General features: G+C 42.0%; 1 protein-coding gene across 1 annotated transcript in view; it reads right to left on the bottom strand.

Annotated features, from left to right (window-relative positions):
• The window catches only part of slc29a4a (solute carrier family 29 member 4a), a gene marked incomplete at its 5' end in the record, with an annotated part of 131,821 nt that overhangs the window by 82,704 nt on the left and 24,821 nt on the right, over positions 1 to 24,296 (bottom strand). Inside the window, 3 exons of the mRNA XM_084328505.1 lie at positions 2,446 to 2,574; positions 8,677 to 8,790; positions 9,413 to 9,544. Of these exons, the coding sequence (XP_084184631.1) occupies positions 2,446 to 2,574; positions 8,677 to 8,790; positions 9,413 to 9,544 (375 nt within the window). The remainder of the gene's footprint in view (positions 1 to 2,445; positions 2,575 to 8,676; positions 8,791 to 9,412; positions 9,545 to 24,296) is intronic.

Raw genomic sequence — 24,296 nt, 5'->3', positions numbered from 1 at the left:
GAGGCATACTACAATCTATTTTGATGTCAGTATTGGGTAGCCTATACATAAACAATAATACGAGAGCATATAATACAAGAACAATGAATCTTACTGCCATGTATGATGTAGCAGATGCGCCATGTGTAGCCTGCCTATATGTGATCAATACAAACATGAACTTGAATTCCATCATGTCTGTGTGCGGGTCACTGCGGGAACTCACAAGGCTGTTGTCACAATGTAAATAAGAACGTGCACTGAAAAGTTACAGTATGTAGTTGGTTGATTATTTGTATGACAGTCAGTAAACCCTTGCAAAAAGTATCCGTTTTATTTAATGAATTGAAAACATTCAGCATCGCCTTCCTCCCGGCATCCAGCAATAACATGTATCAGGCAAATGCGCATCGCAACATTGACTGAGTGGAATCCCTTTCTATTCACATAACTGCATTTGTGATGGAGCTTTGACAGCTACAGTAAGTAACAGTCTATTGCTCGATCCATCTCCAATATCACGATGGACCGTGCCGCGGTGGCAAAGACCCGAGGGTGGAGAGGATCTTGAATTAATTCCATCATATATATGTTGTGTGTCTGTCCACTATGTTTGTTACTTTGTTATTCCCCCCCCCCTATCTATGTAAAGCGACCTTGGGTCTCTTGAAAGGCGCTATATAAAATGAAGCTATTATTATTATTGTTATTATTATTATTATCATCACGTCTGTGCGGGAGCTCACAAATAGACTGTTAGTCTCAGTGAAGTTTCAACGGAGGTCATCTATTCTAACCAACAAATTGAAGTAGAAAGCATTTCGTGACCAATCTTATTTGGAAACATGACACACAAAATAATTTGCTTTTTATTTGAAACAATATCTAATCGCGTTTGGAGGTTGGTGTTTTGCGTCTGCCCCCCCGTGCCAAACAAGCAGGCCAACCTCTTGTTCGCGTGTGAGCCCGTTATAATTACACTACTGTCGCTATTTTACAATGAACTATAATGAATTACGGGTCATACAGAAGTTGAACACTAATGCACGGAAGCTTATTTCCGCCTTGAAACGAATGCAGGACTGAGGAGTGCTTATGCGTAGTAACGATATTCTACCACTGGGCGCCAGGTACGCCTGGTCTGACATGTGCGTAGATGTAAGCACGGAGTCAAGTTCAAATCGAAATTGATGAATCCCACTCTTTGCTTAGAAATGATCGTACGCACAGGGTAAGCACAGATCTGTGCGTAGAACACGTTGATGAATGAGGGCCCTGGAGAGGAGGAGAGCGCTGGAGGTAGACGAAGAAACCAGAGACTCGAGAGCCGAGCCGGAGACGCACAGAGCTATGGACCCAGACGATGATAGACGATCGCCTCGCAGCAGGAGATCCTGCCACGGAGAGAGACGAAATCAAGCGCTCCCTGCCTGAGCGCGGATACTCACGGAGACCCAGGGTTGCCTTGGCGACCACCAACCACAAAGAGAAGCCGCATGTTGTCCTGGACAACCCGAGACAGAACACCATCACCGGAGAAAGCGTTGATCGGCCGCAGCTGATCAGATAATGGACAAAACTGCCACATCAAAGAGACGATTAGATGAAATGAAGATCCTGTACTTGTTTGACGCATAGCTGTGTTTTATTAACAATGGAAATAAACACCCCATTTGTTTGATTTCAGACCACCTCGTCTGCGTTTTCCTTAATAGAACCGAACACCAGAACTACAAACAATGCAGAGAGAAGGGTAAAAGACTATACGATCATAGAACTTAGATATAAATGAAGTGAAAGATACTTCACAAGGTGAGCGACTCCCACGTTTACAGCGGTGGCGGTAGCTACTACAGGATGAGGATAATACGTGGCATCCAATGAGTTAATAAGGGGCTCATTTTCAGCTCAAGACCAACATGAGACATGTGATCTCTCACCCTGGTACCCAGACTAATGGAAATATATAGCTGCTCCTGCCATGAGGGGACCCATTTTTCCTCCATTAATTCTCATGATCTATTTGACGCTCTGATCAACTGTCTAAACCAGGATTTACAGGCAGGGGCCACTCTGGGTAGACTACCCCTCGGTCCACATTGGTTACCTGATGGCAGCGGCTGTGTGGCTGCTCTAACCTGTTAACATGGTTACTGTGTGGCTGCTCATCACCATCATCATCATAATAATCATCACCATCATCATCATCATCATCACCACCATCATCATCATCATCATCACCATCATCATCACCACCATCATCATCCCCATCATCATCATCATCATCATCATCATCATCATCATCATCATCATCACAATCATCATCCCCATCATCATCATCATCATCATCATCATCATCACCATCATCATCATTATCACCATCATCATCATCATCACCACCAACATCACCACCATCATCATCACCACCATCATCATCATTATCTTCATCATCATCATCATTATTACCTGTACATCCGAAGGCCACCACTCCTACTGAGATGAGGTTGATGATGTAGGCCTGTCTGTTGGTAAACTTCTCCAGCCACACATCAAACACACTGACGAAAATCAGAGGACCTAATGCTAGGATATAACCTGGAGAGAGAGAGGCAGAGAGAGAGAGAGGGAGAGAGAGAGAGAGAGAGAGAGAGAGAGAGAGAGAGAGAGAGAGATGTATGAACCTGTTAAAACACCTAGGCCTAGGGGACCCACATTTTCTAAATAATTATTCTCATGACCCAAAACATTTTGGGGCTATTGAGTTGGTTAATCAGGGGGAGGTTTTCCCTGTTTCTGTATTACTAGCACACAAACTACTATTATAATAACAATATTGCAGGAACTTGGAAAGGCTTTGGCAACACAACACAGCCAGACGTGTTAGACACCAATTTATTGAGTTTGACAGGTGTTAGAGTCAGACCCAGTATTTGTGTGACACACCTGGATTTGAACCTGCAGTTGCGCTGCAAACAACACTACTGGTTATCTACTGGTCATGTACCCACATAAGAAACCAAATATCTACAGGGCCCCGTTCCCCGTACCTGGTTCAACTAAGTCGATCAAGATGTCATTATCCAGATTCAGTTAACCCGATGTTTGAAGCCGGGATTTTCCTGTTCCTCGAAGGTGGATTCAGTCTCGTTAACTCAAGCCAGACTTGAGACCCAGGATAAATGCGCGTGCCCGCCTCAGCCGAGAAGGCAGCAAGTGTCGAGAGCAGAGATCCTGATTCTCTAGCGGCATTGATTGATTAATTGATTTAAAACTTTAGTAACATATTGCAGTACGGCTCAATCGCCTCGCCGACAAGTTAAATGCGTTATCTATAGGCTAATTTTAAGTCCCTCATTACCTCAATCAATCAGATTATATTTCTTTAAACTTGCCTGCTGGATTGAATAATCAAATGAGATCTTGCTAGCGAAAATAATTAGTAAAACTGTTATACAGAATAACGATACGGCTCCCTTACCCATTGATTGATGTATGGTCGATCTTTTACTTATCTTCTCTGTGGTGTAACGGGTTCTTCTTTTGACTTTCACGCAGACGACCGGGGTTCGAAACCCAGTCGTCTCCTTCTTTTTGCAATATAGGAATAATTCAATTTGGTGCACGTTGAGAGCTATATAAAGAATGACATCCTCAATGCATGTAGACTTATAATATTTTAACTTAAAACCAGGCTACCTTAAATAACCAGGCTCATTAATATTATATTCCAAAAAATTATATTGGAAACACGGGGTTTCGAACCCCGGTCGCCGGGTTGCCAGGATTGAGCACTACCGCTGAGCCACTGTGCCAGATGGGATAAATTCATTGTTTATACATTAATGAACGAGAGACCCGTGTTTAGAATATTCTTTATTTTGTTGTTGTTGCACCGAGCGAGCGCCACGGTATATAACGTGCATTATTTAGGACAAAGTGAATTTAGTATCAGCATTTTGGGTCTATTTTACATTTCAAAAGACCCCTCTGGAAGAATGGAGCACAAAAACGTAATTCAGAATGGTATAACGCAGATCCTAGACTGTGGGAATAATTTCAGGAAACGCGCTGTCACTCCTTTGCGGGGGCGTGGCGATGGTTGATCCGGCTAACTTGAACTTAAACCCTGCTTTCGACCAGGCTCAAACTTTTGGATCTGTTGTCATGGTGATTTGGAAAATCCAGGTACGGGGAGCCGGAAAGTCCGGCTTAAGTCAGGCTTAACCGAAAGTTATCCGGCTAACTCAGTTATCCAGGTACGGGGAACGGGGCCCAGGTCATCTACTTGAGCCCATATACCGTCTGCAGAAACGAGCTCTAAAAATAATCAGCTGTGTACAACAAAGTCATTCCTCTCAGCCTCTATTTCATAAGTTAGGTATCCTCAGTGTTTATCAAGTGAATCATCTTCAGACTGGTTTATTTGTGTATAGTTCTTTAAATAGAGCCCTTCCCCCTTTCTTTCATGACTTGTTTGCACACAATCACCAAAATCGCCAGATGATTTAAAAAATAAATAAAAAAATAAATAAAAATTTTCAAAAAAAAATATTAATTTTTTTTATTTTTTGCAGTCAGGCCACTGAACTTAGAGGCCAATGTTTCCAGTTGAAGCGGTGCAATAGTTAGATAACCTAGGTGGGGAACAACCAGGAGATCACTGCAATTCACACAAGTTGGAGAACTATCTCTCTCTCTCTCTCGCTCACACACACACACAAAGGGAGCCGCATGTGATTGGTGGAGGCGGGATCCTTACAAAAAACAAAAAATCCATCAAAATCAGTGTTGTTGCTAATCATTGACACATGCTAGCCTGTAATAATACCCCCCAGAAAAATATACTTTGCATTTGATATATTGCAAATATATGCCATCACACACACTGGCATGTAAAGGGTTAGAATTATAAAATGAATATGTGGTGTTATGATCAGGGCTGAAGTTGAATAAAAGATTTATGAAAGAAAACGTGGTAAATTATTTCAACATATAGTAATATTTTTATGGCATTTTTTAAGAGGACAATTTAGTCCTTTTTTTCAATCTGACATTACAAAAAAACAGAAAATCCATCAAAATCAGTGTTGTTGCTAATTATACAACGGCATGCAAATTTCTCGATTCTGATTGGCTGAAACAGTCCATTTACACGTATGTATTGCGATCAGTCCACGCTTGCTGGCCCAGGACCCGCCCACAACCGAATCACATCACATCAATCCGCCGGATCACAAGAAGGTGGACAATAATCTTTACAAATGGATATGTTGATAGCGACTAAACGACTAAATATCAAGCGATTCTGTCACAGCGAATGTCTTAGTCGTTTAAACAATGTTGGATGATGTAATTGATGGGTCTTGAATCATTCTGTAACAAAAGAAAAATCGCGGATTGATTGATTGATTAATTTTCTTTTTTTTTCAATTTCTTTTTCCTTTCGACTGTCAGCGCTCGCTCTAGTCTCCACCCACCGCCACACACCCCCCCGGGCCCCACACACACACACACACACACACACACGCACACACACACACACACGCGCACACACACACACACACACTCTGCCTGCAACGCGGGGGATAGTCAGACTGAGAGAGAGCTGGGTGCTGCGCTGTTCTAAGTGAGCATGGCCTATTGAGTTGATTGATTTATTGATTGCTAATTTTATTACTGTACGCTTGGTTTCCAACTGGTTAAGTTTAGGCCCTCTACAGTAGGTTTAAAAAAATAAATAAAAGAATAGGGCGAAGAAAACGTTTTTTTCCTATAGGGCAAAGAAAACTTTTTAATTTGTTTTACCTACTTTCTATAGAAGCATCTAAGAATGAAGTTCTATGGAAAGTAGGTCTGCATTCCCTTAACAATTGTGTGTATTGAGCCGTACTGTATTGTACCCATTCTGCATCTGGTAATAAAATTTTCAATCAATCATTCCAATAATACACAGTTGGATGTGTTAGTTGGTTGGATGCACTTCAAGCTGCTTCCACATGAGGCAACTTCTCTCAATCATTCCAATAATACACAGTTGGATGTGTTAGTTGGTTGGATGCACTTCCGATCTGCTTCCACATGGAGGCAAATTGTCTTTTTTGTAGTTGTGGGAACTACTTTTTCTGGCGGATGGTTTTTTCAATAAATCTTCGATTAATGTGTGTTTATTGTATAGAAATAAGGTTGGATGAATGTGGCAGTTGTATAAAAGCTTTACACCACTTGCAGTCGTGATTTGTGAACAATAAACCATGCCTAGGGTGGTCTAACGACCACCCCTAGGCATGGTTTATTGTTCACAAACCACTCCTGCGCGTGATGTAATGCTTAATTATACATAGCTAGCCTGTTTTTTAACAATAATTTGTGATGCCATCACAAACACTGGCATTTAAAAAAAAAAATCCTGCACCAGAATGCAGGAAATGAAGTCTTTGTAACAGACCCCCCACTTAAAAAGTGGCCTGACGGGGGCTATATTTTGCACTATATTTCCTGGCCTGAATGATTTCCCCAGTCCGGCCCTGGTTAAAAGCCTCCAATGCTTATTAGTGTGTGTGCGTTTGAACATTTGCATGTTTCAACCATACATTTCCATTTATAAAAAAAATTATAATAATAAATACAAATAAATAAAAAAAGTATCATTTATTTAATTTTTATTATTTTCTACCTCCTATAATAGTGGGGGTCGCGGCCTGAAAACCTTGGGAACCCCTGATCTACATACATAGGAAACCAAACATCTACTGGTCATTTACTGGTCATCTACTGGTCGTCCACTGGTCATGTACCCACATAAGAAACAAAGCATCTACTGGTCCCCACCTAGGTGTCTCCAGTTGTAATTATCCCAGGCCAGTTGTGTTTCTTTTTTGTTTCTAAGACTACAGAATCCAACAAAACTTCTTTCTGAGAGCATCTTTTTGTGTCTTGTATGTTGCCTCCTTCATCCTGCGTTTTGGTTCTACCTCCATAGTAACAATAGGAAGCCACAGATCTACTGCCCTCCAGCTACATGTACATTGTAGCTGGAGGAAGAAACTGTACATTGGAGGGGGTTGGGTGGGGGTGGGGGTGGGGGGGGGGGCTTTGGACATTTACCGGGGCCAGTTTTGAATTGCAGCCTCCCGTAGGTGCTCTTTGAGAGCGGTTTTGAATGAATCAGTGCTTGAATTTGAGCTGGTGTTTTTAGTATGAGTCAGTTAAGCCTATTGTGGGTCACTCCATTTTCCCACCTGAGAGTGACTTTCTGCTTCATCGTTGCCATGGTTTTGGAACTCATGTACCCGGGACCCATTGTTACTAATGAAGGACCAAAGCTTCCAGCTGGGCTGACTCACCGCTACTGAATGAAAACACTCTCAAGAAAAGAACTCTGGCATTGATACAGTGCAAGCTACACCGGCCCCGTATCCCCACATACAGGTGTTGGAAAAAACGACATTTAAACAAACCTTTAACACTTTGGTTGCCTTGGGTTAAATTAATGATATACCATAGGTTGCCGGCTCTATTTGTCTATGGAGAAGTACCCCTTCTTTGCATGGCTATAACTTTTTAAATTCTATTGCTACATTGCCATTATTAGGGCCCATTCAAAGTCCTATATGTATTGTTCATTGTGTAGCAACGTTAAACTTTTTCATTCACATATTCATAGTAAAGTATGGTCTAATGTATAAGTATGTTTTCATCTCTTTCTGCAGCTTTCTCCAGAACGTGATCTATAGCCCCAAATGCATTATATTGATGATGCAATACAGTTTTATGGCAATCAGCGCGATATAAAAAATTCCAACTAGACGTACTTCTAGAAGTTACTACACGTCATCTGATGTTGACCGGATGGGCTAGGGGGCGTTTATAATTCCGTGGGCAGCGTTATACCAATCATCTAATGTGGGTCAAATGTTGATAATAGCAGTTAGTATCGAAGACGGTAACGTTACACGCTGAAACTCACCCCAGTCTCCGCGCGCCGTTGGGCGATCATCGTCGAGTTGAAATCTTATCATTATGGGATGTAAATTTACCCGGTCCATCTCCAGCTTGTATAATGGTATATACGTCCAAATCATGTTGTTTATCGAGTTATTGGCAATCGATCACTGTGTAGTGTGACGAGCCAGAGTCGCGGGACCTATAGCGAGCGCCGGAAGTACTACGGTCGTCTAGGACAACCTCTATTCAACATCCTGTTTGGCGATTGCGCCGATCGGCCACCAGATGGCGCTCCTGAACCGCCAGAGAGCTCAGTGGGTCCTGCTGGTGGATCTCAGGCCAGCGGAGGGGACATATGAATCCGATCGCAGATTTTTGAAATATTGATATAAGGACGCTGTACAGCGTCCCCCGGCAACTTGAGCATGGCCAGCAATGACGTGAAAAGACGTTTCATGGCAGTCAAAGTGTTAACATGTTAGCAACATATTTTAAACTGTCCAATCGCATTCCTTAACCCTTTCACTACCACACTACAGAAGGTTAACCTTTCACTACCACACTACAGACGGTTAACCTGTAGTGTGGTTGTGAAAGGGTTAACCCTTTGTCATGTGGCAGTGAAAGGGTTAACCTTCTGTATTGTTGCAGTGAAAGGGTTAACCCTTTGGTAGTGTGGTAGTGAAAGGGTTAACTGTGGATATAGGGACACCGCAAAGTTTCCAGACGGCATGTGTCCGTGTTGCTACTGACCTGCAGTGATCCTGGTGTGCAGGCTCAGTCTCTCTACCAGCACGTTGTTCAGGATGACAGCCACCAGAGCCACCAGGATGTATGTCAGACTCATATCAAACACTATGGGCGAGCCTGGAACACACACACACACTGATGGTTATAGTTGAGGTGTAGGTGTGTGTGTGTGTGTGTGTGTGTGTGTGTGTGTGTGTGTGTGTGTGTGTGTGTGTGTGTGTGTGTGTGTGTGTGTGTGTGTGTGTGTGTGTGTGTGTGTGTGTGTGTGTGTGTGTGTGTGTGTGTGTGTGTGTGTGTGTGTGTGTGTGTGTGTGTGTGTGTGTGTGTGTGTGTGTGTGTGTGTGTGTGTGTGTGTGTGTGTGTGTGTGTGTGTGTGTGTGTGTGTGTGTGTGCGTGCGTGCGTGCGTGCGTGCGTGCGTGCGTGCGTGCGTGCGTGCGTGCGTGCGTGCGTGCGTGCGTGCGTGCGTGCGTGCGTGCGTGGGTGGGTGCGTGCGTGCGTCCCAAGTGTATTTCCTGTCAGTTAATTGCATTAGCAAACATAACTAAACTTGGGGTCCATTTAGAATCTTTATGTTGTCAAGTTAAAACCTTCTATACGGGGGTTCCTCAAGGAACCCTTTTGAACAGAAAAGGTTCCTCCGCATTGGCAATGGTGAGGAGCCCCAAAAGGTTCCTTGAGGCTCTTTTACTTCCCAGAGTGTATGTAGTTTCTCAGTATGCATCTGTGTGCTCTGTGTACCTTGGAACTTGTGGTGCAGGTAGTCCACGTCAGTGATGAAGCTGTTGTAGGGCAGCAGGAAGCCCACTCCAGCTAACAGCATCGCAAAGTAAATACCATGGTAACGGTCATCTGGGATTGGCTCCTCGAAGGCTGAGCAGGAAGAGAGGGAGGGAGGGAGGGAGGGAGGGAGGGAGGGAGGGAGGGAGGGAGAGAGGGAGGGAGGGAGGGAGGGAGGGAAAGAGTCAATTGTTAGAGAGGAGAAAGGGTGAGAGGGTGAAATCATATGTATCGTCCCTGCAGCTCCAGAGCCTCTGTCTGAACTAGATGAACTAGATGTTAGTTTTCAAGTTTCAAGTTTGTTTATTAGTTGTTTCAATAAAATACATGTACTTTACGGTGAAATGCTTGGTTCTGTATGAGCCCCTGAGAGTGTGCTTCATACAGTAAAATAAGTAAGTAAAAAAGTAAGTAAAAGAGGAATATACAATATACAATCTAAAGTACAGCCTAAGTACAATCTAAGTACAGTGAGTAAAAAATTGTAAACAGTGAGGTACAAATGCAGACAATGAGGTACAAAACTGTAAGGTAAGGTGCAAGTGCAAATGAGGTATGAATGTAGTGCAAATCTCTTTAATAAATAGATTAAAGTGTCTAAAGTGAGTGTTAATAAGGTCAGTGTTTGTTTAAAAGTGAGTGTGTGCATGTGGATGTGTGTGCAATGAGTGTAGATGATGGGTTGTTACATGGAGTCATTGAGCATCCTGATGGCCTGGGGATAGAAGCTCCTTCTGAGTCTCTCTGTACTGGCCATGAGACTTAACTAGACGTGATCAGTGTTGTTTAGTGGGCGTAACAAGCAGAAGGAATGATCCCTTCCTCATAATGAGGTCTAGTAGCCATCACACCGCTGTGTGGAACCGTGTTACCATAGATACACACAGGCCTCCACTTCCTCTGTCACGTTCCCTCCTCTGTGACACAGCCGCCAGCTTGTTGTGGCTGTGTTTTTGTTTACTGTATTTTCAGCCTCCTTTAGTGTGAGTGACGTGTTTTGGTTTTGTCTCTCTGTTCCCCCCCCCCCCCCCCCCCCCCTCTTGCCCAATGGCGCTCTCTCTCTGCACCCCAGTCCTCGTCGGGTCGTTGTGTCATTCGCAGTTTATCGATGTGCACTTCTAGTTTCGATACTAGTCAATCTTTCTGTCTGCCTTGCCTGCCTGCCAGCTTGTCTCACACCTGCTCTTCTTGTCTCCAGGATACCTCCTTGCCTCGCGTGGCTGCTCACCTCGGCCAAAAAAAAGGACTTGTTATTTTCATCTTGCCTGCTTGTCCAGTGTCTGCATTTGGGTTCAGCCTTGATACATGCACATCCTCCTGATGATCTAGGATTGTAATATCATATTTTATTATATTCTAGTAACTATCACACAACTGTATAGGATAGATATAGATACACACAGACCACCATACACCACCATACCATACCATACCATACCATTGGTTACAGCAAACTGTCTAGCATCGCTGCCAGTCTTTCTTTCTCTCTGTCAGTATGACAAAGCAAACGATTGTTAGTATTTTTACAGTCTGCTGAGACTAGTGGTCGACCAATATGGCCTTTTCAATAGCCGATGCCGATATTTAATTTCAAACCTTTATTTATTCTCAAAAGGACAATAATTGAGGTCACCCTCATTTTCAATGTCGTCGAGATTTAGAGATGGCAGATATAATGCAGATAAATAATAATAGATATACACTCAACAAATCAACAAATGTATCAAACTAAATACATTGATAGAATAGAAGGCTCAGAATGCTATTCAATAGATTGATAGAAAATAAAATTCTAAAGATTTTTTATTTATTTTTTTTGACACAAGGAGGAGCACTAAACTTTTTGTTAATCGGCAACGTGGAAGCAGTTATCGGCCGATGCAGATCATTTTAAAATGGCAGATATCTGCCTGATTAATCGGTCTATCACTAGCAGATACAGACAAATATGTACATAAATGTTGTCATGGCGAACAACAACAGAGACAGACACAATTTTTAAATGATCTATGCGTGATCTATGCACGAAAATAAATGTTTCTTTTCAGTGAATCTCTTAGTTATAGCAAGATTGTGTAAGCAAAGAAGTGTTGTGTTTGGGTGAAACAAATTTTTGGCAAACCATTTAGGTGGAAAAAGAGAAGGTTAGGGCAAGCAAATTCTGTGACAGACCCAGAAATTGAAATAGAAAACTACTCAGTAGTCAGAAATGACAGGAACAGGTATGGAGGTGGTGTCTGCATGTACATACACAAAGACACCAAATTCATTATCCGTACTGCCCTGAATCACGAGACTCTTGAAACTGTATGGGTTGAAATTCTTTTTGAACGGGCTAAATCAGTATTAGTTGGCACAATATACAGACCGCCAGAACAGAGTGGCTTTTATGATACACTGGATGGGTGTTAAGCTGGAGTTGAGGATGTAGAAACAATTCTCATTGGAGACTGGAACACGGATATGCAACGAATAGATGCACCTGTCTTCAAGTCATTCAGTAGGTTTTGTGATCCGCATGGCTTCAGCCAGCTAATCACCCAACCCACCCGGGTATGTGAATCAACACAGACTACCATTGATCTCATTTTGACCTCTGACAAGTCCAAGATATCCAGCATGCGGGTTAAGCGATCATTATATGATATTCTGTACTCGCAAAAAGCTAAAACAAAAGGCCGGCTGTCACATCTAGAGACCTCAAAACCTACTCTAGTGAGGCCTTTAACCTAGAACTGGAGAGCCTGGTCTGGTCAGAAGAGCTCAGTGGTACACTAGTTGAAGAAACATGGCTTGGTTTCACAACCAAATGCTCAACAGTAGGCTACTGAACGACATGGCCCCCCTAAGAACCACCAGGGTAAAAAATCGCGCTGAGCCATGGATGCACTCAGAAATATTGACCGCTATGAAAACCAGAGACAAAAAATTATCTGAGTTTCGTAAAAGTCAGTCAAAGCTTACCAAAAGCTTGAGCAGTGAACTCCAAGCCCACGTGACTGAACTCAAACTGCAAAGAAACAGACTAAGAAATGAAGTAAACTCCATGATCAAAACTGCAAAAAAGAATTTCATCAATGACAAAACTGAGGAAAACAAAAATAAACCCTGTGAACTTTGGAAATTACTCAATAATCAACTAGGCTGCAGTAAAAAACTTAAAACCAGATTTTCAAACATAAACATAAAGACAGACAACACACTCATCATAGACAAGCTGGATGTGGCCAATTACGTAAACATTTTCTTCACAAACATAGCCACAAAACTGATAAATAAACTACCCTCCCACTCAGGGCATTTTGGGGTAGAACACATCATAGCCTACTACAATAACCTAGGGGTCCGCAAAGACGATTTCAAACTAGAAATGGTAACAACAGCTGAGGTACTCAAAAAACTGAGCGCCCTCCAACCTAACAAGGCCACTGGCCATGACAATATCCCCTCCAAATTCCTCAGAGACTCAGCAGCCGCCATCACCCCAGTCATCACTCACATAATAAACAAAATCTCCATAAAACAGGGACATGTATCCAAAGACTTCAAAATTGCGAGAGTAACCCCCCCCCCCCCCCGCACAAAAAGGGCAGCAAATTAGACCCAGGCAACTACCGCCCTGTTTCTATTCTTACCTCCATCTCGAAAGTCATGGAAAAAATAGTATACGAACAGGTCGAAAAGTACCTTGCGGAAAAAAATCTAATCTTCAAATTCCAATCTGCCTTCAGAACATCCCAATCCACTGACACATGCCTTCTCTATTTGAACGACATCAAACAAGAGGTGGACGCGGGCAAATACTGCGTCATGGTCATGCTGGACCTACAAAAGGCCTTCGACACTGTCAATCACTCCATTCTGATTGACAAGCTAAAAGCAATTGGTTTTGATAGTCTATCAGTGAGCTGGATGCAATCCTACCTGGAGGGGAGAGAACAGATGGTGGAGGTAAACGGTACCCCCCCCCCCCTCCCAGTGAGCTGTGGTGTTCCACAAGGAAGCATACTAGGACCGCTACTGTTCCTAATTTATGCAAATGACATGTCGTCAGCTTGTGACTGCAACTTGTTCCTGTTTGCGGACGACTCAGCCCTGCTGGTCTCTGACAAGAACAAGTTACAGGTTGAAAAAACCCTCAGCTTGAATCGAAAGAAAAACAGCTGAAATTGCCACTTCTTCCATCGTCCCCGCCACCTCATCCGATATAGAGTCTCTAAACTAATAAAGATCTTAACCGATAAGGTTGATAAGGCTGATACTAAGGCTGACGCTATCAAAGAATCTATCGAATCCAAAATCGAGGATTTAAAAGTAGCGGCTGCAGTACAAACCGAACGCATTAATGTAGCTGAAGCCACCTTGGTTGAACATACACTGAGATTCATTAGGGGCGAAGGGGCTTTAAATGACGGCATCATGGAACTAACGGTGAAGATGGATGAGGCCAACGGGAAACTAACGGATACGATAGTTGACAACAACAATAAGCTAACAGCTAATGTTACGAAGGATCAGATTAAACCGAATATATATATTTACTAATTGATATATATTGCATAATATTTGTATATCGTCTGATATCCCTTGTGTATTCTTTGTACATATACACGGAATATCCCTTTACCTAGTACAGACCATAATATTTCGTTCTCCTATTGGACAGCGGTCCCTTAGGCGCTGCCATACCCCCAAGGTCTAGTTCAAAGTCACCGCCAAAGACATGCCTGGACATGAACGGCTCTGCGCAAGAATACGAGACAGGAATAAGGCTGGTACTAGTTTGTTCACCTAACGTATAAATATGGCGCAGGTGAATACAGAAGTAGTTCGAGTTACCCAAGTGAAGCCTCACCCACGATACAACGTGCGGTGAAGTAGGGCCCGTTTGGCCCCAAATAGAGCATTGAGACCGCGTGCGAATTGATAGCTGAAGTATCAGAGTTTAACGCTGTACCGTCAAGTTCGACCTATTCTATTAATTCAGTAATAGTCTATTTATGTATAGTGTATCGTGCGGCTACCGTTCTACAGTGACCAGCATTACCAACGTTTCCTCGTACCAGCTAGTGTGCTTATCCAGGCTGGGCAGCTTAACCTGGCGCCTTCATCCGAGGAGCCCTAGACGAGGACCGTGTGGACATGTACACTGGATAACCTACCCGACGACTACATAGCCCTTTTCGGCTGGATTATATTTGCTTTGGTCCTGTAGCTGATGGAGCGGAGAATCGTCTACACCCACAATTGTGTGGGATTTACCCTGTGAGGAGCAACGTCGAGCCCGCCTCTAAGACGCCTGAGGCTGGCTAGCTTTCTTCCATGCGGAGCTGCATGCCGGAGAATAGCTGTTATTCGTCTGCGGATCAAGAGATTATTGCACTGTCTCCTGTACCTGGAGTCTCCCTATTCTTCGTTGACCCAGACTTTGCTACCGACAAGTCCTCTCCCCTTGCTGGCCTACAACCGGAGGGACCCTACTAGTATCTCCTGCTGCCCTACTAGTGTACCATAGATATAATTCCTAAGATACAGGTGGTATTCATTATCTCCTGCGTAATATTATAATGGACTTACGCTCTTGACTTACTCACGCACATTCTTCGCCTTACAAGCGCGACTCTAAGTAAAGTAATGTAATCTACTATTATTGCTGCTAATAAATATTATTCTAACCAAGATTTGTGTGGAACCGTGTCATTGTGGAAGTGTTCATCTCATATACCTGTGTACTGTATGGCCAGTAGTAATGTACATAAGACAGTAGTGGTTTAATGATACCATACTTATTTAATACAGTCAGGGAATTGTACCCCTCAGTTACAGCTAAGATATTCGAAATGGAACGTCATTCCCGTAGATTTAATATCCGTATAGTGGGACTGGATGAATCAGTTGATTGCACAAACGACTCGTTCGCGACAGTGTTAGCTCAAATCCTAGGATCAGATATCCTCTCTACAACACCAATGGTGGATCAGCGCTACAGAATTGGCATCCGAGACGACAACAACAATAAAGCGAGAGTGATTATTGCTAGCCTACGTCAAACTGGAATAAGAGATACGATTATCCGGGAGTCACGAAAGAAGAGGGGAAATCTGCAATACAACGAGAAACCAGTGTATTTCTACGAAGATTTTTGCCGCGAGGTTGTAGCCCTACGAGCCAGTTACAAGTCAGTGATGACTCGTCTTTTTGAGAAGAGGTTCCCACCTACACTACGCTACCCTGCAAATCTTTCCATCATGGCCCCCATCATGGCCCCCTATCTCCCTGTCTCCGGCTGTCCCTGAGCAATGACCGGAGTGTTGAATGTCCCGTGACTAAGACGGGGAGGACGTGACCCTCTTTGCGCCGCCCCTGTGCCTCAAATAGATCCGCTATCAACTCTATCTTTAATCTTTCAAAATGTTCAGTTGCTATCGCTATTAGCTCTATCTTTAATCTATTGCATGCACTCATCTGTGTTTCACTACACACATGAGTGCATGCTTACCAACTGTCCGTCTGCAACACTACTATCACCAACATCTAAGAAGGGAGATCCCCCCTTGAATGGCCCTTCTAAGGTTTCTCTCCTCCACACTGCCTGTGGAGCTTTTTTCCCTATTGTTAGGTTTTAGTGAGTTTTTCCTTACCTTCGCGTGGGGTATGTCTGGGAGTGCTTGCATTCTTTCATTTATTTGCATTCATCTAAAAATGTTTGGACCTTATGGTGTTCTTGTTCTGTTCTTGACTTATTGTTATGTTTTCTTCTTGACTTGTTTAAAGAAGACCTGTACGGCCCATGGGGACATTAACGTGTGTTGTCGGGCCCTATAAATAAATTTGATTTGATTTGATTTGATTTATGGATAGAAATGGAATAAGGGTAAAGCTTTCCTCGCCTGAAGAAGCCGAGGAGTACATGAGGGACCCACTACGCGGAGGAGGCTGAGTCTTATTCTCTTTTTTATTTTTTGATTACTTCGTTATAACTTGGACACCAAAAGTGGCATCAAACAAGCTTTGATGACATTGATGTAGAGATAGGTTAATATGTGACGCCAGATATTATATTATTGTAAAGGTTCGCCGTTTGGGCCCGCTAGATTAATGGGTTTTATGCAAGTCATGCTATGTAGTTGACATTTTGGAATACTCTGGACTCTTTCAACGCTCGGTGTCATATTGGAATATTCTGGAATAATATCACCCTATGGCATGCAGAAAGCCCTGGAACATAAACAACAATTTGTGACTATACACAAGAATCATATCTGGAAGAACAACAACCTTTACAACGGAATACTGCCCACCCCTGTTTGGGGGACGAACTGCATACACGTATTTATAACCTTCCTTTTCATCTAGGTGTTTAAGTTTGGCAAAGTTAGATTAAGATTTAAACAAATGTTCTCTATTTTTTGAGGTGTCTATAATTTGGTTCAATACACCTTTCTTACTCTTCGGTGTATTTTAACTTATACATGTTAGTATAAGGTTTAAGTGAATATACTATGATATTTGAGGCATATTTTTTATTTAAATTTTTCTTTTATTATTTTAACGGGAGAGTGGCTAAGCCACGGGTGACATTCTATTAAGGTAGAATTAAGAGTTTAAGATCCTATGGCAATTTGCTTAGGAAAGTTAAGGATAAATGGCTCATTCTGGGCTAACTGGTCGTGTAAAGGAGGGAGGGGGGGGGGGAGGAATAGGGGATTATATGTATATGTATGTTTTTATGCTCGGCTCTCAACAGGACCTCAATAATTGGATATATATCTATTGTGAACTGGTACTCCATACGAATTATACACAAGAATACAACAACATGTTTAGATTATGGCTAGTTTGAATATAATGATTTGGAATACTGGGGGACTAAACAAACAACATAAACGCAAAAGCGTGCTTACACTAATGAACAACAAACAGGTTGATGTGGCTTTTTTAAGCGAAACGCACTTATTAGTGGAAGACAATGTAATGCTAGCGGACAAAATATATCATAACATTAGCTATTCATCTTTTGGAACGAGATCCCGTGGGGTTGCTATAGTCGTGAAACGGAAGTTGAATATTGAATTGCTGGATGTATGGTCTGATGTGGATGGTCGAGTAACCATAGCTAAAATAAAATACAGCAACAGGAAAATCGCGTTGGTAGCGGCATATGCCCCAAATCTTTACGACACCAACTTTTACGCTATACTCACTAGAGCAATGTTGAACCTTCCAGAGTATTCATTTATAATTGGCGCGGATTTTAATGCTATTTGGGATCTCGTGTTGGATAAATCTAGTCCCACCATTTCCAATGATCAGAAACATGCATCTAATGCACTAAAGGATTGGGCCAAGAATACAGGTGTAAATGACCTATGGCGATTACTCAACCCAACAGCCCGAGAGTACTCTTTTCGCTCTGCAAGACACAAGACGTTTTCCAGAATAGATTATGTTTTTGCATCCCCAAGACTATTTGATAATTATGACGTGGAAATGGTGCCTAATGCACTATCAGATCACAGCTACTTACTCCTGAAAGGTTCATTTGGTATACTATCATCCCAAGCCCCAAGATGGCGATTTAACTCGACACTGCTGAAAAACAATGAATACATTATACAATTCAAAGTTGAACTTATTAAATTCCTGCGGAGTAATGCGGATTCGGTACAGGACCCCAGAATATCGGTAAAGAGTTTTATCAAGAATTACACAACAGGCTTTTCCTCCAACCTACGCAAGAATCGTTGTTCAAAACTGGTAGAGCTGGAAACGCTTTACTCGTCGTTATTCTCCTCTTTACAATACAACTACTCGGTTCAATTGGAGACTCAAATTAATGTGTTAAAAAAAGAGATTAACTCCATTTTAAGACAACAATCTGAATTTCAAATACGTAGCACAAGACAACATTATTACTTTCATGGTTCTAAACCAAGTCACCTACTAGCTATGAAGATACGATCCAACGCAAAATTTGCAGCTATCCCTACTATTAAGGACCAACAAGGACTTGTTACAGACCCCAAAAAAATTAACGAGACTTTCAAAAAGTTTTACTCCAACTTGTACAAATCAGAAATGGTTTTCGATCAAAATAAACTGGATACATTCCTTAATCAAATTAACCTACCTAAACTCTCAATGGAAGACGCTAAACAGTTAGATACACCTATTACATTAGAGGAACTTAGGGAGGCTATATCTGAAATGCTAATTGGTAAGGCTCCTGGTTGGGATGGTATACCACCAGAACTGTACCTCTCATGTTGGGATGTAATTGGACCCCTATTACTTGATATGATTTTATACTCAATCAAAGAGGGGAACTTCCCCAGGGACGTCAATATGGCACTCATAACTGTCCTCCTTAAAAAGGACAAAGAACCCACCGAATGTGGTAGTTATAGACCCTTAAGTCTCCTCGGAACCGATCTCAAGCTGTATGCTAAGGTACTAGCCATCAGACTTCAAAAGCATATGACATCTTTAGTTCATCCTGATCAGACTGGCTTTATAAAAGGCCGCCTGATCACGGATAATATAAGACGGTTACTACATGTATTAGACGCCAGTAAGGATGCCATTCCACCTACAGCTGTATTATCCTTGGATGCGATGAAAGCTTTTGATAGGTTGGAATGGTCTTATTTATGGGCAGTACTCGGAAAGATGGGGTTAGGAAACGGATTCATTAATATGATAAAAGTATTATACAAAGACCCATCGGCCATGATTATAACAGGTAAAATCACCTCCTCACTCTTTCCTGTGTCGCCCTCATCCAGACAGGGTTGCCCTCTTAGTCCCGGACTATTTGCTCTATCCTTAGAGCCTTTAGCACAGTATATAAGACAATCCCAATCCATAGAGCCAATCTCAATTAAGGGCACACAGCAGTGTCGGTATGGTCAGAGATAAAATCTCTGATAATTGAGTGGTAACATTTTCCCAGAAGGTCTCAACAGGAGGGCATTCCCAATACATATGCATATATGTACCAATAGCACCGTTTGAACACAAGGAGCATCGAGAGTCAGGTCTGAGACCCATTAGGTTCAATCGTCTAGGGGTCAGGTAAATCCTATGAACAAAGTTAAGATTAATCTGTTGGTGATCTGGGTTGCGTGATGATAGCCGAACATTTTCCCAGACTACATCCTAAACAAAATCTACCTCCAGCTCTGGGATATCCTTCCTCCAAACCGTGTCTAGGGGAAGGACCTTATATGAGGACGTAAGTAAGTGGCGATAAAAGTCAGAGATGAAGCCTCTCGACGTCTCCTTGTCATAAAAGAATTTGTGAAACCTGTGGTGCTCAAGTGGAGCATCCCATGGGACGCTGTGAGCCTTCAGAGCTGCTCTTATTTGTAAATAGAAGAAAAAGGAGGATCTGGGGAGGTAAAATTTGTTGTATATATCTTGAAAACAGCGGAGACCAGAGTCATCGAAGATATCCCCCAATGTGTGTATGCCTTTCTTTTCCCAACCAGGGTATCTGATAGGTTGTTGTCCAATAAGGAGTAAATTGTTATTAAATAGGGGAGAATGCATGTGCCATTTATGGTGGCTATATTTCTATCACCAGCTGCTGCGGTCTACAGCGAAATGCAATTCATGCCACGAAACTGCCTAAAATATATTATATACAATATATCGTTTTATATATAATTGTATCAACAGATAGTAGGTAGTGCACACATGCACTGCATGGCACAATATAGGGCGAATGTCTCTAGCCGAGAGGGGCTGCCGATTTGGGGGGGATAGATTCGTTCAGGTGTGGCTGGTGATGTGAGACGCGCGGCCGCTTGTGTGCACCTCGAGGCGGGCAGCGTCAGCGCGAGGCAGCCCCCGCATCTCTCTCCCAGACCCGTCAATAGGTCACCCTAACCCCGCTACATTTCTACCCAATGTCAGGGTATTTTATAACGTTAGCGTTTCGCCATTTCCTGACCAATATGCATAAATTTTTTTCTTCTAATGAGCACATAATGTGAGTATAATGTGCAGCTGGTTGAAGCTGGTTGAAACGCTGGGATATTATGTATAAAATGTAGAAACTTCCGGTTAAGCTGCAATATGTAGCGCACGCAATTGGTTATAGCTCCGCTCCCGTTATCGTTAATTTCGTTTAAAAACCTTATTTGGACAATACCAAAAGAGACTAGACCACATCGTATGTATTGATAAGACCTTCTACTAACTATATCAAAAGACAACATGGTTAGGGGTGGGGAAAAGACGGGAAAGAAACAAGAAACGGCAAAGCTAACGGCGCAGATTGAAACTCGGTCAAAGACAATGACAGGCGACGCTGTGGCAGATCCGTTGGTGAGCCCCGGCGCGGGGAATATAGAGGAGAATACACAGGGACCAAGGACAACTGGCCCCGAGATGGAGACAACAGATGACAACATAGCAGGAACATCAGAAAAAAGTACCGTGAAGGAAAAAGCAGGCGATTTTGAGAAGATAATAGCACAATCATCCATCGGATCCCTCACTGCTCCAACAACATCAACTGACACAAGCAGTTCAGTTGCACAGCCCGACTTCAACTCTCTGACTACCCTGATAAAAGAACAGATGATCGCTTTCAAAGCACACGTAGAAGAACAGTTGGTCGCACACGCTGAACACATCGATACTAAATTCGAAGAGGTTATGAGAGCAGTCACTTTGCTGTCCGTGCGAATCACGACAGTGGAGATTTCGGTGACAGAAAACACAAAAGCAGTCAAGGCGAACGAAGGTATCATGACAGCGATGGGAGAAGAGATGGAAAAAGTTAAAGATGAATACCGGAGGGAAATAAAATTGCTTAAAAACGAAGTGATGGAGAGGCAACTAGAAACCCATCGTTACCACAGGCGGAATAACATCCGCATTGTGGGGCTTGATGAATCAGTGAACTGCGATGACATCAACTTTCCAAACGTGTTATCAACGATTTTGAATAACTCCGATCCAAACAAAGTGCCAGAAGTGGAACAAGTTTACAGAATTGGTTCCCAGGGGCAAAATATCAACGGGCCGAGAGTCATCATTGTCACTCTACGGAAAACTACAACAAGGGATGAAATCATCAAATATGCTCGCAACCAACGTGGGATGCTGAAGTATGGTGATAAACCAATATTTATCTACGAAGATTTGAGCAGAGAGGCCATCATCCGACGTCAACCATACAAAGTTGTGATGCAAAAGCTGTACACAGCCGGCCACAAGCCAAGGCTAGCATATCCGGCGCTGTTATCATTCTTGGACAATAACGGCCGCAGGTCAGGTCCATTTACACCCTTTTATGCTGAGGATTTCCTGATTCAAAATGCAGCAAATAACCCAAAGCATGACGGAAATGCCGGAACCAGTTAAGCCTCTCCCTAAATATATACCAGTGTAGGAATGACTTTATTGTGTTCATCAATGAGGTCATTCCACCAGTGTTGGAATAACATTGCTGTGTTCATCAAAGTAGCAAACGATATGCAAGTCGTCTATAACAATGTTTACTGTGTATAATACGATTCATAATACATTATAATTACAGTCTCTGGTCTCTGAGGGGTCAATAAATATCAATACAAAAAGATCTATCTGGAATATTCTGGGTTTATCGCTCAAATGCCCTGGGTCTCTTAGATCATTCTGGAATGTAAAATAGTCTAGGCACTAGTATATTCTACAACCTTCTAGAATATAAGGCACCATGACAACGAAGTAAAATAGTCTAGACACTAGTATATTCTACAACCTTCTAGAATATAAGGCACCATGACAACGAAGCATACAACTCTAACAATAACATTCGGTGTGCATACACATAGCATATATAAATTAAATGAAGTGCAATCAGCCCTTAATAATACTTTAAAATTATCCACACATAAACGTATGGGCACAGCAAGGTTATTCTAACAATTTAAGTAATCACTCCATTAAAGGCACATTGAAGCGCTAAAAGGCGCTGCTTTTCTATCTTATCTAATCAGTTAAATCGGTTCTAGTGGCTTCTCCACGTTGATAATTATTTATCTCTTATTCCTTATCTATATCTTTCCATTGATTTTTATTTTATTAAATTTTTTCTTCTCATCACCCTATATTTTTTAAACATAATTTAACTTACATTGTTCTTTTCCAATGTTCTTCACATTAAGGTGTCAATATTACTATATATTTTTTAAATATATTGTAACTTACATTATTCTTTTCCAATGTTCTTCACATTAAGTGTCAATACTGATCTACAATCTTTTCCTTTTTTTTTTCCCTCACACGTTGGTGGAGGGTTCAAAGGAATATGTCGATAAAGGTTTATTCTCTTTTTATTTTATTTTTTATTTTTATCTTTAGGTTAATTATCACAATACTTCATTACAGTAAGGGAAGGTGCAAGACCAAAAGCGACATTCTATTGCAATAGAATGGAAATGTTAGATCCTATGGCAATGAGCATAGGAAAATTAGGATTACAATGCTCAGGTTGGGCAATCCGGTGGACCATGGGAGAAAGTCAATCGCGGAGGATGTGTTCTTGGAACACAGGCATGTTCGACTTTCTGGGAGAGGGGAAAATAGGGGATTTTTATTTGTATATATATATGTTTTTAAGCTCAGCTCTCAACGGGACCTCATTAATTGGATGTGCATCTATTGTAGCTTCATACTCCAGAAACATTACCAAAAACTACACGAAAACATGCATAGACTATGGCTAGTTTGAATATAATGGTATGGAACACCGGTGGGATAAACAAACAACACAAGCGCAAAAGCGTGCTTACACTGATGAAAAAAGAACATGTGGACGTGGCACTATTAAGCGAAACGCACATTTTAGAGGGAGACATAAATACGTTAGCGGATAACATATACCATAATATTGGTCACTCTTCTTTTGCTACGAGAACTAGAGGGGTAGCCATAGTCGTCAGACGCAAATTAAATATCGAATTGAAAGGGGTATGGTCGGATGCTGAGGGGCGCATAACTATAGCTAGGATTATACACAATAACAGGAAAATTGCATTGGCAGCGGTATATGCCCCGAATTTGTACGAAGTGGGTTTCTTCACTTCACTAACAGGAGAAATGTTAAACCATCCCGAGTACTCATACATAATAGGTGCGGATTTTAATGCCATTTGGAACCCAAGGATGGACAAAACTTACCTTTCCTTCTCCAGCGAACAAAAGAATTCATCTAAAGCATTAAAAGATTGGTCGAAATCAACAGGAGTAACTGATTTATGGCGTTCACTTAACCCCATGACCCGCAAGTACTCCTGTCGTTCGGCGAGACACAACACACTATCCAGAATTGATTACGTCTTTGCATCCCCGAGAATATTTGATAAATACGAAGTGGAAATGACACCCAATGCGCTATCAGATCACTGCTACTTAATCCTGAAAGCAACATTTGGTACATTATCTACCCGGGCCCCAAGATGGCGTTTTAATTCGATGCTGCTTAACAACAAGGAATTCATTACACAAATTAAAGAAGCTCTCACAATATTCCTACAAGTTAATACTAACTCGGTGCAAGATCCCAGAATATTATGGATGTCGGTAAAGAGTATGATCAAGGATTTCTCGGATAGATTTACCTCCATATTGCGCAAAAATCAAAACACAAAACTGTCTGAAAAGGAAACGCTTTACTCAACGCTTTTTAATTCTTTAAAATACAACAACTCTACTAGACTAGATAACCAAGTTAACATTCTAAAGACCGAGATCAAAGCAATGTACAGACAAAAATCGGAATTGCAAATACGCAGCACTAGACAACAACAGTACTTCCAAGGTTCTAAACCTAGTCACCTATTAGCCATGC

Source organism: Notolepis coatsorum, assembly GCF_963971535.1.
Source record: "Notolepis coatsorum genome assembly, chromosome: 14".
Taxonomy (NCBI): Eukaryota; Metazoa; Chordata; class Actinopteri; order Aulopiformes; family Paralepididae; genus Notolepis; species Notolepis coatsorum.
The sequence above is the reverse complement of the archived record's forward strand: the minus strand, read 5'-3'. Positions and strand labels throughout refer to the sequence as shown.